General features: G+C 34.0%; 1 protein-coding gene across 6 annotated transcripts in view; it reads right to left on the bottom strand.

The window, feature by feature from the left end:
- Nucleotides 1–20,278, bottom strand: part of ZC3H13 (zinc finger CCCH-type containing 13) — a 91,468-nt gene that overhangs the window by 45,892 nt on the left and 25,298 nt on the right. For 4 of the 6 annotated variants that reach the window (XM_060129045.1, XM_060129046.1, XM_060129047.1 and 1 more), the window contains exons 5-8: nt 17,921–18,029; nt 8,443–8,582; nt 7,705–7,865; nt 2,044–2,241 (exon numbers count right to left, since the gene is read on the bottom strand). The exons of 1 other annotated variant lie outside the window; for it this stretch is intronic. In XM_060129045.1, the coding sequence (XP_059985028.1) occupies nt 2,044–2,241; nt 7,705–7,865; nt 8,443–8,582; nt 17,921–18,029 (608 nt within the window). Of the gene's footprint in view, nt 1–2,043; nt 2,242–7,704; nt 7,866–8,442; nt 8,583–17,920; nt 18,030–20,278 lie in introns of those variants that run through there. One more of the 6 variants, XM_060129050.1, reaches the window with a different exon arrangement.

Below are 20,278 nucleotides of genomic sequence, written 5' to 3'. Positions count from 1 at the left end.
ATTTAATACGGTTAAGATGTCCATATCATCCAAAGAGATCTACAGATTCAATGCAATCCCTATCAAAACCCCAAAGATAGTTTTTGCAGAAATATAAAAATTCATCCCAAATTTATAAGGAATTTCAAGGGAACTCAAATAGCCAAAATAATTTCAAAAAGTAATAACAAAGAGGATTCATGCTTCTTGATTTCAAAATGTATTATAAAGCCACAGTAATCAAAACAGTGTGGTACTAGCAGAAAGACAGACAAGCAGACCAATGGAGTAAAAGAGAGCCCAGAAATAAATCCTTGCATATATGGTCAAATGATCTTCAAGGGTGCCAAGAACATTCAATGGAGAAAGGAGAGTTCCTTCAAAAAATGGTGCTGGGAAAAGTGGTTTTCTACATGCAAAAAATGAAGTTGGACCTTTACCTTACACCACATACAAAAAATTAACTCAAAAGGCATTAAAGACTGAAATATAAGATCTAAGACTTAATAAAACTCCTACAAAAAACATAGGGAAAAATCTTCATGACATTGGAGTTGGCAATGATTTCTTGGATACAACACCAAAATCGCATGCAACAACATAAAATTGACAAATGGGACTACCACATACTTTAAAAACTTCTGTGCATCGAAAAACACTATCAAGAGAATGAAAAGGCCACCTATGAAAAGGGAGAAAATATTTGCAAATCATATATCTGATAAGGGGTTAACATCCATAATTATAATGGATTCCTATAATTCAACAACAAAAATCAAATGGACTCAATTAAAAAATGTGTAAAGGAGGGCTTCCCTGGTAGCGCAGTGGTTGAGAGTCCGCCTGCCGATGCAGGGGACACGGGTTCATGTCCCGGTCCGGGAGGATCCCACATGCCACGGAGCGGCTGGGCCCGTGAGCCATGGCCGCTGAGCCTGCGCGTCCGGAGCCTGTGCTCCGCAACAGGAGAGGCCACAACAGTGAGAGGCCCGCGTACGGCAAAAAAAAAATAAATAAAAAATGTGTAAAGGATTTAAATAGACATCACTCCAAAGATGATATACGAGTGGCCAAAATAAAAAGCAATGAAAAGATGTTCAACATCATCAATCATCAGCGAAACGCAAATCAAAACCACAGTATCAACTCATACCAGTTAGGATGGCTACTATCCAAAACACAGAAAATAAGTGTTGGTGAGGATGTGAAGAAATTGGAACTCTTGTACACTGTTAATGGTGTACAGCAGCTTGTGTGGAAAACTGTATGAAAGTTCCTCAAAGAATTAAAAATTAAACTACCATATGATCCAGCAATCCCACTTCTGAGTACATTGCCAAACAAACTGAAAGAAGGGTCTTGAAGAGATGTGCACACCCATGTTCATAACAGCACTATTCACAATAGCCAAGAGGTGGAAGCAACCTATACGTTCATCAGCAAATGAATGGATAAACAAAACGTGGTATATAGACAATGGAATATTATTCAGCATTAAAAAGGAAAGTAATCCTGTCACATGCCACAACATGGATGAACCTTGAAGACCTTATGCTAAGTAAAATAAGCCAGTCACAAAAAGACAAAATGATTTCATTTATATGAGGTATCTAAAGGAGTCAAAATCAAAGAAACAGAGAAGTAGAACGATGTTTACTATGGACTGGGGAGCCGGGGGATAGGTGGGGGAGTGAAAAGGAGTTGTTTAAGGGTTATAGAGTTTCAGATTTGTAAGATGAAAAGGTTCTGAAGATCTATTTCATGTCACTGTGAATATACTGTATATACATATATATAGTATATATATATAAAAACACTACCAAATTGACATTTAAAAATGGTTAAAATTAAGAAATTTTATGTTTTTTAAATCATAATGATTTATATGTTTTATAAACATATTAACATTGATTGAAGTATTGATATTTCAATATGGTAAGTATTAAATACTTATACATAGTTCAAAACCACTAAGTAATCCATTGTAGTAATGCCTAAAAGCTTCTGAATAGTAGTTTAGATTCTAAGAAAGTAAGATTATTTAAAATATACAATCCTACTTACCTTGGCTTGTCTCTTTTTTCTCTCTGTCTTTCAAAATCTCGTCCTCTGTCCTTTCCATCTCTTGGTTTTTCTTCTATCCTGTCTTTTACTTTATATTTTTCTTTATATTTTTTCCCCAGAGCAATATCTTCCTGTATAGGAGGGGGTGGGCTAGGAGTACGAGGTCCTTTCTTCTTACTTTGGTTGCTTTTTGAATTCCTGAAGGTAACACAAAGCTATCAGAAGTCTAAAGACTTTTAGAAAGTCAAATATTTTTTTCATTTTAACAAAGCACTTTTAAAAAATGGTAGCATTCCTTTTAATAACTTGCCATTTACTATTTTATATACTAGCAATCAATATCAAAAAAAATTTACTTGCTACCTACTTCATTAATACTGCTTATTATATAATTTTAAAGGGTATATTTCTGAGAAAAGATAAGAGGTGGAATAGGAAGAGATTCTTTCAGGAAGGAAAATATCATAAAATAAAACAACTGCATGAACTGAATTTTTTTTTTAAAGCTTATTATAGAAAAGTAGATGAAAAAGTAAAAATCACCTATAATTCCATTACCCAAGTATAGCCAATGTTAACACCTTGGATATATGTCCACACTTTTTCCATGTCTCTTTCCCTTCTTCCCTCCCTGCCACCCCATACACACAGTCATAATAACAATGTTTTGTAAAATTTTTTGTACTAAATATAGCATGGGTATCTTTCTATAACAAAAAAGTGGATTTTTTTTTTTTTTTTTGCGGTACACGGGCCTCTCACTGTTGTGGCCTCTCCCGTTGCGGAGCATAGGCTCCACACGCACAGGCTCAGCAGCCATGGCTCACGGGCCTAGCTGCTCTGCGGCATGTGGGATCTTCCCGGACCGGGGCACGAACCTGTGTCCCCTGCATCAGCAGGCGGAGTCTCAACCACTGCGCCACCAGGGAAGCCCAAAAAAGTGGATTTTGATAATTATTCTTTATGGACTGTACAGAATTTCCTTTAATAGATATGCTCCATAACTTCTTTAAACAATTTCACATTGATAAGTTTTTCAGGTGGTTTCCATGTTTTCAGCATTATAAAGAACAATTACATCAACTATAAATGAAACCTTAAGCACTGTTAGTAAATATTCTTTTAAATCTTTGTTTTAAATCTTAAACATTCATTTAAATCTTTCCCAACTCTTAGATTGCAGAGATTGATCCTTTAAATTTTAGAATTTTGTATTTCACGGTTAATCTACCTGGGATTGTTTTTTTGGGTCTAGACTATCCTCTTTAAAAGTTGGCATTTAAAAGCATTTTATCTAAATGCTATAACTTTGAGCCTTTACACATTACAAATTGTCTGTCTTTACTTCCTACCCTGACAACAGTTTGAGCATTTTGGTGTCATATCCTTTTCCCTCAGAGCTCTATAAATATTGTTACAATATTTTGTGGCATTTAGTGTTTTGGATGAAAAGTCCAAAGAGAGTTAATTTCTTTTCCTATGCAGGTTACCCAGCTTTTCTGACTGTATGCATTATTATATTATTCCTTGCAAACTAAAAATTTCATCAAGATAAGCATACATTCTTTTTTTAACCTTTTCTATCACTCAGTGTGCTGCTTCAATCTGAAACCCTAGTCTTTTACTCACTTTTTTTTCTATTTTTATTTCATCAATTCTCCATGTGACCCGAGTCTCTCTGGTTTGCTTTATTATAGTCACTGCATCTCCTAGATCACTCCTCCATTGTTTTCCATTATTCCATCTCTCCTTTTGCTTTCCAATATCTTAAAATATTGGAAATATCTTAAATGTGTTTTCAAATTCAGTAAATTTTCTTTTAGGTTGCACTCATTCTACTAATATTAAATTTGGCAATCTCTTTATTCTGCTATTTCCAGTTTTAAAAATCATTTTTCATCCAAAATATTTTTGTTCACAGATTGCTTTTATTTTCACGATCAACTGCTCTCAACAGATCAATCAATATCCTCTCAAATCATATTAAAATTTTGAATTAATTTCTTATTTAAATTTGTTCCTGTTTTCTGCAACATTGAATGTTCAGCCTGGTACGGAGTTTTTAAGTAGCCCTTTCTCTTCACACATCTGGTAAGTTTTCATCAGCTACTTATTTCACTAGTTATTGGTATTTATAAATGACAACTTAAGCCAAAATCCTAGAACTTACTTCCTGTGACCTAGAGTTCTCTAATCCCAAGATGCCTTAGCTGTAAAAAAGGTAACGGATAGTATCTTCCTCAAAATTGCTGTTAAGATTAAAAACAGATAAAAGCAACTGACTCATAGCAGGTATTCAGAAAATTTACCTCTCTTAGTCCTTATCCCTACTTCTTATTGTCATAGATAGGGTCAACCATCTAGCAAATCAGAAGTTATTAAAATATGACCAAATCTACTTTTCATCTTTGTTTTCTGCCAAAACGATTATTAGTTACATATCTCACTGCATATTTATGAAGTGACTCAAATTTTTAATGTATTTAACAGATAAGTGATGTGTCTACATTTCTACATATTTTTCCACTTAAAAGACACACACTGATCAATAATTGGTAGATAGTAACAAAAATTACTTAAAAAACCATTTTCAAGATAAAATGATAGAGAAGTTCTTGACACAGACTGTATTTTCACATCATTGCCTGTGACAGAAACTAGCTAGGTGTTTACTACACTTTTGTCCTGGCCATACAGTTGAACCATACTGTCTAGACCGTTCTGAAGTTAGATGTGGCCAAATGACCAAGCTCTGGCCAAAAAGAATGTGAGTGAAAGTGATGTACACCACTTCCAGGCCTAACTAATAAGACTCTCATACTCCAGGTAATTGTAAACTATGTAACTAAATAAGTGCAATACTCTTAATTTTTTTCTTCTTTGGTGTCCTCAAAAACCTAAGAAAGTAAAGCCATGGTCAGAAGGAGCCTAGGTACTGAAGCTGCATGTATAGAAGAGTCACCTATTAATCAGAAACACCCACTTCTTACTTGAGTGAGAAATAAACTTCTGTTGTGTTAAATTCACATTCTGGGATTAAGCTATTATAACCACCAGGATTATGCCAGTACACTCACTAAAGTGCAGAATTTCTTCAAATACCTTAAAAAATATATGTAGTTGGAAAACATAGTTGTGTTACAGAGTTTGCAAGTAACTTCCAACAGAATGGGTCAAAGTTGATTTTGTGCATTCTGAAGTCAACAAGATCTTTCAACATTTTTTTTTTTAAGTCAAATGATTATCCTTTAGTGGCAAAGAGCCCACTTCCTATTTGTGGCACACAGCTCAATTACCTACTTCTATCACTTTCAGAGCCTTTTTCTCTCTCTCCCCAAAACTTATTTTTTTTGAATAGCTTTTGACATACTTCACGTTTCAGCTTAAAGCTTTCCATCAGGCTCTCTCTCACAATAAATGTCTAAGAAAACTGCCAATTTTCACAGAGAAGTGTGAGTCTTAATTTGTCTGTGATTATCTCTGTCTACTCAATATGATAATCATGTAAAACCAAGGAGTTTGTTTACCTGACTGTCACCTCAGTTGATTTACTGGCATTGGCTGCAACATTCCATTGAATTTTAACTGATTCCAATCCTTAACTTGTTGAATGTATTCAGTTTATAGTATGATCCACAATGTAACTAAAAGTTGATGGTCTGACCCACTCTAGGCAATGTAAACTGCACAACTACAGAAATGCTATATCCAATTCAGTGTTTTCTTTGTACCTTTAATGTACTGTTTTCCAGATCCTTCTGCTTCTATTATTAAATTAATGGTGCATCTTAAAGTCAATATCTTATGATACAGAAATATAGTAGTTAAATCAATGTGAGTAATTATTATGCTCAATATTCATCAAAGTATAAGTGAGTTACTAACAAAGCAGTAAGAGAAGACTACATGAAAACGAACAGGATGAAACTAACCCTTCATCTAAATAGTTATAGAAACTTTCTACGAAGAGATTAAGTTTTGAAGATTTTATAAATATTTAGAAAGGATTAGAAAATGAAAAGGAGTATTTCTGGTATGCTGGCAGTTTTTTGGGAAATGAATGGAATTGAGGGAAAATTATATAATTGGTTAATCAAAAGAATAAAGAGCAAGTGGGGTAAATCATATCACTGTATAGTTCAGCTTCTTTCATATCCCTTTATTCAATCTTAGGCACAAAGGAGAGAATCAAGTCAACTGTACAGAGTGCCTTATTACAATACAAAGCTCTTTGCAGAGTAGGTGCTGTGGGGAGATAGAACAGTGAACCATGAAGACTGCAATCTTCAAGGAGCTTAAATTTAATAGAGGTTGTAAAACATATGTGCCACAGCTAAAATATAATACAAATAGCAATTAGTATTAAGTGAGAGGTATAAATAAAATCTGATATATAAAGGGAACAGAAATTATGTTCAGTAAGGAGAAATGGGAAAACTTAATGGAAAGACAGAATCTGAGCTAGACATAGATGGACTGAAGGTGATGAGTGTAGGAAGAAGGCTGGACAAAAATATGAACAAGAGTGGAAACAGTGGAAAGATCAAAGTATGAATGCTATTCTAAAAAATCTGAATTTCAGTCAAACTACTAAATTTTTCAATGGCATAATAAATTAATTGTAATTGTTATTTTAAGATTTCTCTCACAACATCTGTAAAGTGAAGGGTTAGGGCAGCTGAATGAAAATGTTTATATGTGTGGCAGAATGGACACTAGATAAATAGTTAGTAGGATGATATAATAAACTAGGTGAAAAGTAAATGGAATCTAGAATAGGGTTAAAGCCTCTAGAAACTAGAAGGAGACAACTATGAGTTTCATTATGGGTTCAAATAGACATTTGCCAACTGGTCAAATATTGGGAAGAGGTTTTTAGTTTAGCCTTTTTCTTAAATAATAAATTAGTGTATGTCCTTTAATAAAATTTAAATAGTCCACAGTGACATTAAATGAAAAGGTATCTCCTGCCTTATTCTCAACCCCTCAATGTAATTTATTTCTATCTTTATTCTTTCAATTGACTACTACAATAATTCTAAATAATATATTCATACTGCTTCATACATACTATAAAGAATTTAATCTCTTGATCATGTACACAAGGAGACAAGAATGTTCATTGTGCATAATCTGTAAGAGCTAAAACCTGAAATCAACTTAAACGTTCAACAAAAGAAAAGTAGATAAATACATAAATACTAATATGAAAGAACTACAGCTACATACATCGATATAGATAAATGTAAAAAAAATGCTAAGTGAAAAAGTTACAGAAGAAAAGTTGTATCTATATTAAGATTAAATAGATGAAAGTAATACTATATATTATAAGATAATACGTATTATGGAAGTATAAACACACATGCATAGGTATCATAAACAACAAATTCAAGAGGGAAGGACCAGAAATATAGCTGTTTATTCTTAAAAAATAAAAAGCTCTGAAGCATATAAAGATGGGACACAAACCTTTGCTTTATTGTTCTCTATAATTTTCTTTTAAATGGAAACTTTTCACACTTTTTTCTTAGAAGAAAAAAGTTTACATTAAATACTGAATGTATTAAAAGTATCTTTATGTAATCTACCAAGCAATTCTTTTGAATATCACTTCAGAAAAAGCTATTTCATTCTGGCACTATTTATCACCCTACTGACCTCTGCTGGTCCAGCAAGGGAGAGGATACTGCAGTTGTCTTCCTGTCTTTCTTGCTAGTTGAAGATGACGACTTAGGGCTTGATTTTCGCTTTGGAGATTTGCTAGACTTTCTTAGAGAAGGTGATGGAGATAACTTTGATCTAACCACTTCTGGTGAAACCTTCCAAAAGAATTCAGTAACTCAATTCAGAAACTCTTCCAATCATGGTTGTTATAATCAGACAACAAAGCACGTGTTTTTAAATTATACCAAACTTCAGATGAAGTATTAAGTGTTATGATAGCGACCACATATTAATATTAGTCTGGCTCCTGAACCTATGCTGTTAACCAATACTAACTGCCCCAACATAACACTAATATCAATAAAGCAAACTAAAATTATGAAATTTCAAAATCTCCTCAGAAAAAAAAATTATATTCAAATATATTGTATCTTTCTACTCTTTAAAAAAGAAACAAGTATTCTAGAAATAGCATGGGCCTAAAAACCAGATGTACATAGATTCAAGTCCCATTTTACATTAGCTGGTGACTCCAGGCAACAGAAACTCAGTTTTGTTTATTCAATAACAAATATATGTCCTATTTATCTAATAGAGAAATGTGAAGATTAATTAACATATGTGAAGTATCGATATCCTAATACAACTTAAGATGTAGCAAGCAGCTAATGAGTTCTCTGATCAGTACTCATTTTGATGTTAATTACTAACAAATTTCAATAAATAGCATACCTCCTTTTTAATAATAATTTCTTCTCTTTTCTCCATGTTTTCTTGTTCCAGCTTCATTAATTCCCTCTGTATCTTTTGACGCTTCATTTCCAATGACAACTCATGAACATAATCATAATTAATATCTCCATTGTCAGAATCTTTAAAATAAAAATTCCATTACTTGTCGGAAACTATAATTATCTATACCAAAAATTAGAGAAAAATTTTCAACTATTTTTTATACAAATTAAAATGGTAGATTCTTTAACAAGAACAAAATACTTCAAAAAGATAAAAGAAATATACACTGTTTCTGTAAAGAATTAAAATCAATATGGCTAATTTCTTTATGAAAACAAACATTTTTAAGGTTCCTGGGTTTTCTGGAAGTGATTTTGGGCTGTTTGGGTTTTTGGTTAGGAGACGGAATTTTTAAAAGATACAATTAGGGCTTCCCTGGTGGCGCAGTGGTTGAGAGTCCGCCTGCCGATGCAGGGGACGCGGGTTCGTGCCCCGGTCTGGGAAGATCCCACATGCCGCGGTGCGGCTGGGCCCGTGAGCCATGGCTGCTGAGCCTGCGCGTCCGGAGCCTGTGCTCCACAACGGGAGAGGCCACAGCAGTGAGAGGCCCGCGTACCGCAAAAAAAAAAAAAAAAAAAAAAAAAAAGATACAATTAAAACACTCAGCTATAAATTCTAAGCATTAAAGGCACCAAAGCCTTCAATATTTCATGCTGCATATGATATGATTATCTTCTTCATTTTCTTAAAGACTCAGTATTAAATTAAGGTCACATTAGGTGTGCAATACTGTTTCCAGTTTTGTTGCTTTTTAAAAAATTAATATCCTAACTAATTTGTATCTAAAGTTAAGTAATTTTAATACTAATGTGTACATGAGCTAATTTCTGAAGGATCTATAACATTTTCATTATAAGTGATATGTACTAGTTTCTTAGACTAGAACTGTCCATCTCTTCAATGGATCTGATAGCATGTATCTATTTCTATTCATCCTTTCCAAGGAAAAGAATCTGAGGGTTGGTTTGGGTGGGGGAAGAGTGGTGTGAAGAACTATTTCATTACAACATGTAGTTTTCAGAGGCTCCTGGCACTGCTACCTATTTGCTAATAATGCCAAAAGCCTGGAGGAGGAAATTTCACTGACTTCTATTCTAACACATGAACACACTGGGCTTGACCGATTATAAACTGAGGTGCCTTCTCAAGCTATACTTTTAGCACTTAAGATCATCACTTCCTAACCTGGGGTAGAGAAATAAAATGAAGAACTAAAAAACGATAAAGATAAGGAGTCCTACTTGATTGCTTAAAGCACAAAACAAACGGACATCATTGGCATGTACAGGTAAATACATTAGAATGAAAACTATCCATTCATGCTTGGGGACTAAGAGGGTAATTATATATCTTATCATCTGTGTCACAAAACTTGATTACTCATCTTATACTGGTGTATGATGATAATTTCTCAGTAAATACATAACACTGACTAAATCATGCTTTTCAGTCAGCAAGCGATTACTAAATATTTATGGGCATGCAGTTTTTACTACACAAAATAATTAAAGATACTGAATTTAATTAAATGAATAGTGGCTATCTCTAGTTATGATTTTACACTCCGTTGAGACACTTTACATCAGTGAATAGTAGGGTTCGATGATCCAGTTTGTTGTGTTCTTAAATTATTAACAGATAAAATTTCATTACCACATACTAAGGATAAAACAAAGGAAAGGGTAATTAATTGAGAAGAATGATTTACAGTGTTTCTGAAGGTATTATCAATAATGTTCTGCTCATCTAAAAACTGCTCTCTGGGAATATCACCCATACAGAACACATGTAAAAAAATGACAAATTGGCTTTCAGTCTTTAATCCCTAACCACTCAACCAAGGCAGAAGTGCGGGTAGGGAGAGACCTGAGCAGTTAAAATATATGTCGAAGTCAAGGTACTATAGCTAATATATTTTGCTTAGAGGGAAAGCTCTCAAGTCTTTACTCAGAAACTACTTATTCTAACTTTACGCATATCTGTTATAATCAAACATAAGATGTTTTCCCAATCTATAAGAGATGGGCTATGAAGTAGGCACAATGCAACTGATAGTCTGACAAAAGAAAAATCAGAAAGCACAAAACATTAGGAGAGGACTCAAAAACAGAGTCTGAGGAGGGGAGGGATAAATTGGGAGATTGGGACTGACATATACACACTGTTATATATAAAATAGATAACTAATAATAACCTGCTGTATAGCACAGGGAACTCTACTCAGTACTCTGTAATGGCTTACATAGGAAAAGAATCCTAAAAAAAAAAAAAAAGAGTGGATATAGGTATATGTATAACTCAATCACTTTGCTGTACACCTGAAACTAACACAACATTGTAAATCAACTATACTCCAACAAAATTTTATTTTAAAAAAGGAGTCAAACCATTTAATAAGTTTAGAAAATGTCTCTCGTATCTTACAGCTTAAGGTTATCATTACAATTACCTTAGAATCATCTATATGAATCAGCTGTTATAAGTCATCAGGAAAATATTAAATATAATTAGAATGGCACATTTAACAGGCAGAGATTTTTTAAGAATATGTAACAAAAATACATCTAGTACATAATGTTGACATTTTTTATATATAAAGAACTCTTACTAATTAAAAGAATGGGCAAAGGACATGAACAGATATAAACACAAAAAGAAACACAAATGATATATAAATAAGCCTTTTTCATGTATTAAAGAGCCATTTTTTTCCTAATTATAATATTTGGTACTGGCAAAGGCACAGATAACAGGCATGTTCATTCTTTGGATGTAGCAATGTAAACTAATATTTCTAGCCTGGAAAATAATTTGGCAGTATAGGTAAAAGCTTTAAGAATTCATACCCTTTAATATGACAAATTTACTTCCAGCAATCTACTGTATGCAAGTAATCATATTCAACAGATATAAAAATAAGGCTTTATATTTATACTCTTCTACATACATTGCCCCATAGATTTTTCCATGTCATACACAAAGGTAAAACATCTGCAAAGCATTTCATGATATGAACATATCATAGTTTAACCATTTTCCTTCTGACATTTACTTTGTTTTCAATAGTTTGCTATTATAAACAAGACTTCAATGAACATCTTGATACCTACCTTAGTTTACAGGAGCAAGTATTTTTTTTAGAACAAACTAGATTTGCTGGACAAAGGTAAGTATGATTTTTATTTTTAATATTGCCGAATTATACTCCAAAATAGCTTTACCAATGTAAACTTCCACTTGATAATACTAGTAGTTTTCATTTCTGCCAATCTGATGGGTGAAGAATGCTATTTCTATTTCCACTGGCATTTCCCTGTAGTAAGGCTGAGCATTTACTGTCCATTTCTATTTCCTCTATGAATTTCATAACCAATTTTTGTTTCTCTTCCCTATTTTCCAACTGGACTATCTTTTTCTTATATATTTGTGGAATTTCAATATAGGTTTATACAGTGCTTTTATTATATGGTTACACATTACACATGTCAAATACTTTCTTACAGTGATCTATTTTTAATAGATCACTTGCGTGTTTAGTTTCACAAAAAATTTTGAATCCTCATATAATCAAATCTTTTACAGCTTCTGGATTTTATGCTTTATTTTAAGGAGGATGTACATACCACCAAGATTGCCAAAATATGTTCATTCATTTTCTCCTCTACTGAAATGATACTTTTGCTTTTTATATTACTGCACTGGTCCTTATGGTAAAAAATATGATAAATTTAGGGAACCAAATAAAAACAAAGACTTGGGAGTGGGGAGCTGGAAACACAGAAAGCAATCGGATAATGAAAAGTTTTGTAGGTACAAAAGAATTTGTACTTGATCCTCAAGGCAATGGGAAATCAGAGAATTTTAAATAGGGGAATGAAATGAACCAATTTATTCTTTTAAAAGCTCACTCTAACTCAGAGAATGAGAGAGGTATTTGCAATACATATATCTGATGAAGATCTCATATTCAGAATATATAAAGAATACTCAATTAAAAAAAACAGTAACACAATAAAACAGTAGGCAAAAGTCGAGAGTAGAATTTATAAAACAGGTTGTACAATGGCCAAAAATGTGAAAAAGTTCTCAATTTCATTACTCATTAGGGAAATGCACACTAAATCCACAAAAAGATACTACCACACACCTCCAGAATGGCTAAGATGAGAAAGGCAAAAAACAACAGAGAAAGGAGAATCATTTTTGACTTGACATTATCCACTAAAGATGAACATATGAAAACTCCATGGCCCAGCAATCCTACTCCCAAGCATAAACTCAAGGGAAATGGGTACATGTTTACCAAAGATCTGATTAGGAATAGTAATAGCAACTTATTCATAACAGCCCCAAACTAGAAATTACTCAAATGTTTATCCACAGAATGAATAAATTATGGTACATTCAGTGAAATACTATATACCAGTAAGAATTAATGAACTATAACCATACGCAATAATCTCACAGACATACTGTAAGTAAAAGAAGCTAAGCAGGGACCTCCCTGGTGGTGCAATGGTTAAGAATCCACTTGGCAATGCAGGGGACACGGGTTCGAGCCCTGGTCCGGGAAGATCCCACATGCAGCAGAGCAACTACGCCCGTGCGCCACAACTACTGAGCCTGTGCTCTAGAGCCCACGAGCCACAACTGCTGAAGCCCACGCGCCTGGAGCCTGTGCTCCGCAACAAGAGAAACCACCGCGATGAGAAGCCTGCGCGCCGCAAAGTAGTCCCCGCTCGCCGCAACTAGAGAAAGCCCGCGCACTGCAACAGAGATCCAACGCAGCCAAAAATTAAATAAATAAATTTATTAAAAAATAAAAAGAAGCTAAGCACAAAAAGAGTACAAGCTATAGGTTCTATTTATATAGAGCTCAAAAACAGACAAAACTAATCCATGGTGGCAGAAAATCAGGACAGCAGTTATCTTTGGGAGATGGGGGCTGGGAGGCAGTAACTGGAAAGGGAGTACAAGGGGGCTTATGGGATACTAATAATTTTCTATTTATTTATGGGTGCTGGTTATACAAGGCTGTTCTGTTCATGAAAATTCAGTAAGTTGTACACATGAATCATGCACTCTTCTGAACATATTATTATACTTCAGTAAAAAAAATTTTTGTGAAGCGAATTCTGCCTTTAAGTGAAGAATGATTTAGGAGACAAGGCTAATCTCAAGGCATGAGGTTAGAAGGTTATTTAATAAAATATATTTATAGGCAACAAATATCTTAAGAACTAGAATATTAGTAGTAATTTAGAGAAACAGATGGTTCTGAAAGACATTCAGTAGATAGAAATGTTCAGAATTCCATAAATGTCTGGGTTGAGGGGAAAAAGTAGTATCAACAATGACTCTCAGAAAAGGGAACTCTCTTGCACTGCTGGTGGGAATATAAATTGATACAGCCACTATGGAGAACAGTATGGAGCTTCCTTAAAAAACTAAAAATAGAATTACCATATGATCCAGCTACTGGGCATATACCCAGAGAAAACCATAATTCAAAAAGACACATGCACCCCAGTGTTCACTGCAGCACTATTTACAATAGCCAGGTCATGGAAGCAACCTAAATGACCATCATCAGATGAATGGATAAACGAGACAGATGAATGGATAAACCATAATTCAAAAAGACACATGCACCCCAGTGTTCACTGCAGCACTATTTACAATGGCCAGGTCATGGAAGCAACCTAAATGCCCATCGATAGATGAATGGATAAACATATATACAATGGAATATTACTCAGCCATAAAAAGGAATGAAATTGGGTCATTTGTAGGGATGTGGATGGACCTAGCGACTGTCATACAGAGTGAAGTAAGTCAGAAAGAGAAAAACAAATATTAAAAAAATATATTAACGCTTATATGTGGGATCTAGAAAAATGGTACAGATGAACCGGTTTGCAAGAAGAAATAGAGACACAGATGTAGAGACAAACGTATGGACACCAAGGGGGGAAAGTGGGGATGGGATGAATTGGGAGACTGGGATTGACATATACACACTAATATGTATAAAGTAGATAATTTAAAAAAAAAACAACGAAACAATGACTCTCAGGCTTTTGGGAAACCAGTAGGAAAGTGGTGCCCTTAAGATATGGGACTCAGATGGAGGTATCCAGTTGGTAGATGCCTCAATTAAGAGCTCCAGATATTGGAGTCATTAATACATAGATGTTAATGATGCCCTGGGGGCATGATTTCATCTGGAGAGAAAAATGGAAAATGAGAAAAAAAGAAGTCTTGGTAAAGGGGAAACAACTAAAAATTTTAGAAGCTGCTTCTAGAGACAAGTGGTTCTCAAAGAGTAGTCTGAGGACTCCTAAGGATTCCCAAGACAATTTCTAGAGTTCCAGAAGATCAAAATTATTTCTATAATACTACATTATTTGCCTGGTTTACTCACTCTCTCTTGAGTATATAGTGGAGTTTTCCAGAAGTCACATGATATGTGATATCAGTAACAGATTGAATGCAGAAGCAGATATGAAAATCTAGAGGTCTTTCATTAAGCCAGTTAAGAGTTCACTTTAAGAAGTTAAAAAGATTTTCAGGGAGTTTCCTGGTGGTCTTGTGGTTAGGATTCGGCGCGTTCCTGCTGTGGCCCAGGTTTAATCCCTGGTTGGGGAACTGATCCCACAAGCCTAGCGGTGTAGCAAAAAAAAAAACCCCAAAATGTGCAAAAACATGTAAAACATTGCCACCTCCTCCAATTTCTTTTTTTGCTTTGCAAAGCATAGCTATTTTCCATAAAAGTATATGTTAGGTTTACTGCTGTCATTGTTAAATAAATTAATAAATATTTTAAAATGTTCTCAGAACCAATTTCTAATATGGAGACTACTGAAACAGATAATCCACAAAACAGAAGTTCCTTGGGGTCTATAAAAAGAGTGAAAAGTGTCCTGAGACCTAAAAGTTTGACAATTACTCATACAGATCGACTTCTTCTGAGTCTAGCTAAAATTGCTATTCACTTTAGACTGAAAATGCAGAAGGTAAATATATTAAATGAGCTCAGTCTAACTCCATGCTTCAATATTCCTTAAAACAGAAAAACCACAGAGATACACAACAATCAGAACCTCAAGAGAAAGAGTAAGAAACAGCAATGTATTCTGTATGTAAAACTACTATAAGAGACATTTACTCACCTTTTAAAAGAATTTCACATATAAAAGCCTCTTGTAGTAAAATCACTTTCGTTTTTTAAAGATGATAGTCTGAGCGAAGCCTTGGGAATCAACATTTAAGGGACAGACAGCATACAAGGAGCCTCTATGTAAGACCAAAGGGCTTCAACAGGAGAACAGAAAACCTGACAAATGATAGATGGAAGCCAAGGGGAAAGTGTTTCAAGAAGACAGAGCCTCTGGGATGTCTCACATGCTGCAGAAAGGTTACAGAAGAAGGAGACAAGTATGTCTCCTTTTATTCAGCAAAGAGGAGGTTATTGTGACCTTAAAGAACAGTTTTAGTGAAGACAAGGGTCAGAAGACTGAATATGAGGGGAAAAAGTAGAATTTGGTTGTAAAGTGGGAATAAGCAGGGTGATGGCTCTAAATAATATGGGGAAAAGAGAAAATGTGCCAAGATGGATGTTAAAGCTGTAAAAGACAAGGCAAAATAAATGAACAAGACTGCAGAGGTGGGAGGAAATCACGGGAATATAACTTTATGCAGCAGGAGGGAGGCCCCTTGTAAAGAAAAAGAGGGAAGTGAAAAAGTTTAGATGTGAATGAAAGACTAGTTTATAGGTGTGGTGGCAGGAAGTTGAAAAGAGTCTGTGGATAAAGAAGACTTCCCTGGTGGCGCAGTGGTTGAGAGTCCGCCTGCCAATGCAGGGGACACGGGTTCGTGCCCCGGTCTGGGAAGATCCCACATGCCCACGGAGCGGCTGGGCCCGTGAGCCGTGGCCGCTGAGCCTGCGCGTCCGGAGCCTGTGCTCCACAACGGGAGAGACCACAACAGTGAGAGGCGGGGCTGGAAGGTTTGAGATTTAAGGAGAGGGTTTGAAAGAGCTACTATAAAGAAAAGGAGCAAACTAACTTAGGCTTTTCTGAACCTTTAAAATGTTCAACAATTAGCATGCATTATTGTAATGGGAATAGAAGTTTCTATTTTGAAAAATAAGCAGCCAATATATTTTGGAATGTATTTTATACAAAAATAATTAAGATGAAAAAAAAATGTTGAGTGTGTTAAGAGTTAATCCCTTAGAATTTAGGAAAAGTTAGCCATTCATCCTTGAACAGTTAAGGCTTGTAATATTTTATTTACTGCTATTTTGTAGGAGGTATTAGATTTATTTATGAAGTCCCATGAAGTAATCATAGAGAAGTTTCCTACTTGTTCTTAGAAGCAACGTTTTAACAGACAATACTGTATAAAGATGGAATGGATTTCCTTAAAAAGTACTGATGTTCAAATTACTGGACAGCCATTTAAGGTACTTTTCAAGTATTAGTAAGTTTTCAGAGATAGTTCTTAAATACAGTAGTAAACATTTTAGGCTTGCAGGCTCTTGGCTGTCATGGTACTCAATTCATCTATTGTAGCTCAAAAGCAGCCACAGAAAATATGTAACCAACAGACATGGCTGTTCTCCAATAAAACTTTATTGCAAAAACTGGTGGCAGGCCCACAGCTATAATTTTCTAGCCCCTGGTTTAAGTTTTCAGCTATCTGATGAGGAAGCTGCTTACATCCTTAAACTCTTTAGTTTTGTCATCTATAAGTAGAGTAACAAAGCTACTGATTTAATGAGGTAATTATATGTTACATTAAAATGCCCAGTACACCCAACACATTCAACAAATGTGAGTTCCCCTTCTCTGTATTTGGTAGTGTGAGGCTACAGTGCTCACATTCCAGATCACAGAAGTAGAGAAGAGAGAACATTCATAGTGTGGAAAGTAAATGCTTACTTGTTAAAGACAATGACTCAAAAATAATTTTGCTAATTTCTTACGAACAAATTCCAGGTCTCAATTATCATCTGATTTCAATTTCTTGAAAGATGAAATCCAACAATGTTTTAGAAATAATTTTCCTAGGTCTTTAAGGTTTAAGAATCTCACTTTTAATATTTTATGCAAAACAATAAACATAAATTTAGATTCTTTTAAATCTTGGTACTGAGGAACTTAAAAATTTACAAATGTAATAAAATTCCAAAGGACTGTGATGCTGTACAGTAAGTTCTAGGGAGAATAGCTTTCTTTGCTTTTGTTCTGCTACTATATGCCATTTTCTGCCTTATAGCTCAGTAAGATAGACACAAGTCAATTAGACAATTCTGAAACTATAGCTGGAAAGTGTTTTGAAGCCCACAGGAAGTCTACAAAGTGAATAACCAATAAATTGACTATATAAACAAAGATTTTTTGAAACTCACCATCTCTATTAGTTTCCCATTCTACATTTTCTTCTTCACTTTCTGGAGTTCTCTCCTTAGTGATTTTTATGTCTTCCTTTTCCCTATGTCTCCCTCTTGAAGATTCTTTCTAAAAAGTACATACATACACATGGGTTATTATATTTATAAAAACTACATGAGGTAGTTACTATAATACAGAATATTTCTAACTTCATCTTTGTTTTATTAGAGAATCAGTCTTGCAAATAATCACGCATCCAGTAAGTAGAGGAAGTAACACGTTCTAGAGTATCACGATGAAAAGACTGTACTATTATCTGTTTTACTAAAGAACGGCAACTTGGTAAATGTTTGAAGTAACTAAGATTTTAAAAGATACAACGAAAATTGAATAATAAGCATTTGGTAGTATACTACATATTCAGTTTCTACGTGAAAATTACAGGGGTAAAGTTTAAAACGGATAAAGTACAACTGGAGGAATTGTAAGTGACTATATTTTAAAATGACTTAAAAAGGTTACACCGTTCACAGTAGATTCTCAAATATAACTGCTGATCTAAGACTTGTCATATACTAACGTAAAAGCATTTACCTACAGCTAAAGATAAATCCAAACTCATCTAATAATTTTATAAATGCTTTAAAAGGGGAGATTTTCCCTATTTTGATGAAACCAAAATGGTAACTAAAATAGTTAGAAAAGTTACCTTTACATTTCAGCTAAAAACCAAAAAGTTTTACATTTTATTCCAGGTATAACAGTAGCCTATAGACAAAGCAGGACAACAGTGATTCAGCTCGCAAAATTTAATTAAATATCCTGTTACATAAGATGAAGACTCTAAACCACATTTTACTAGGTGGTAAGAAAATAACCAGTGTCATGGAATTGTTATCTTCCCCCCACCATGTCTCACTTTTATTAACACTAAATCCTGACTATGAAAGACACTAACACACAAGGACATTAAGTGCTGAGAGTTCTTTCTGGGCATTACCAGACATAAAATTTGGCTGCTTAAAACACAAATTAATTTCTCTTTGTCTTCTTTTTAAAGAACTCTAGCATATAACTGCTCCTAAATTTTACTTATTTAGGTATGAAGTCATGTTGTAAGTATTACTGCTAAACGACATATATAGTTGCTGGTACGACAACAGAGGCTGACAAATATCATTAAAAGATTATATAATTGTATCAGCCATGACAAAACGGTAAAAGGTCAAAAAAAGAGAAAGAAAAAAGAAATGCACTCCTATTTGTACATAAGACAAAGGAGAAAAAGGAACACAATCTATTTTTATTCTTAAAACACATTTTGTGGAGTATCTATGAAGAGCTATTCTATATCCCAGGTAACTTTTGAATGTTCTGTAGATTACACCCACTATAAATATACATTAGTATGTGGTATATCAAAAAATTTTCATAGAAAGTTATCTTCAAATTACTGAATAATATATTCTGGGTTTTTCTGTCTATAAAGTATCAGACTACATTTGTCTATATGTAGTTGTAATACCAACTACAAATGTAGTTGAAAAGGGTTTCAGAGCAGTAATTCTGGTACTGGAAAACAAAATAATCTGCAAGTTTGTAACAGAATATTTTTAACATATTTAGAAACAGATATAATAATCTCAATAAATTTCATTAATAATTTATGTATTTCATAATATTTACCCTACATATTGAAATTATATAATTTTTGTATTACCTATTGTTTTCCAATATGACTCTAATACTGCCCCCAGAGATCACATATAACTTCTATTATTAAGTACTAGAGATTGAATGCAGGCTTCAATATGTGGTGGAATTTCAAGTTAGGAGATATGTTTTTTCCTAATACTTTGTCACTATCCCACCTCAAATCATAATAGAGGAAATTATTTTGATAACACCTAAGGCTTAGATCATTTTTTAAAATGTTGTATTTCCTCATTTTTCCACTTCAGTAGTGTATAACTTGTTTAGGCATGTTATTCCTTGTAAAATAAAATTATTTCCCTCTTTCTCTGATCATATTCAAATATAAAGGGTCTGGTATTACTTGTCCCATGTAGTAGAGCATGGTCTGCTCTTTCACCTTCCTGTAATTTCTTGAATAGAATGGACTATCATCTTACTGCTCTTATATGCAAACATATTAATTAGAGGTACAACCATATGATTATTATGTATTCTAAATTAATCATTCTGGAACATGTACATGTTCAAGTACTTGTTAAAGAACCACAATATTTTAGCCAGTACCCATGGGATATTTTATGAATTCAGAATTATCTGGATTTCAAAATATATTAAGTAACAATGCCAGTAGGGTCTGGAGCAGCAACCTATAATCAAATATACTGATATTTTTGCAGCAA

The sequence above is a fragment of the Lagenorhynchus albirostris genome, chromosome 18 (assembly GCF_949774975.1).
Source record: "Lagenorhynchus albirostris chromosome 18, mLagAlb1.1, whole genome shotgun sequence".
NCBI classification, from domain to species: Eukaryota; Metazoa; Chordata; class Mammalia; order Artiodactyla; family Delphinidae; genus Lagenorhynchus; species Lagenorhynchus albirostris.
Note: the sequence above shows the minus strand (reverse complement) of the source record. Positions and strands in the feature narration are given on the sequence as shown.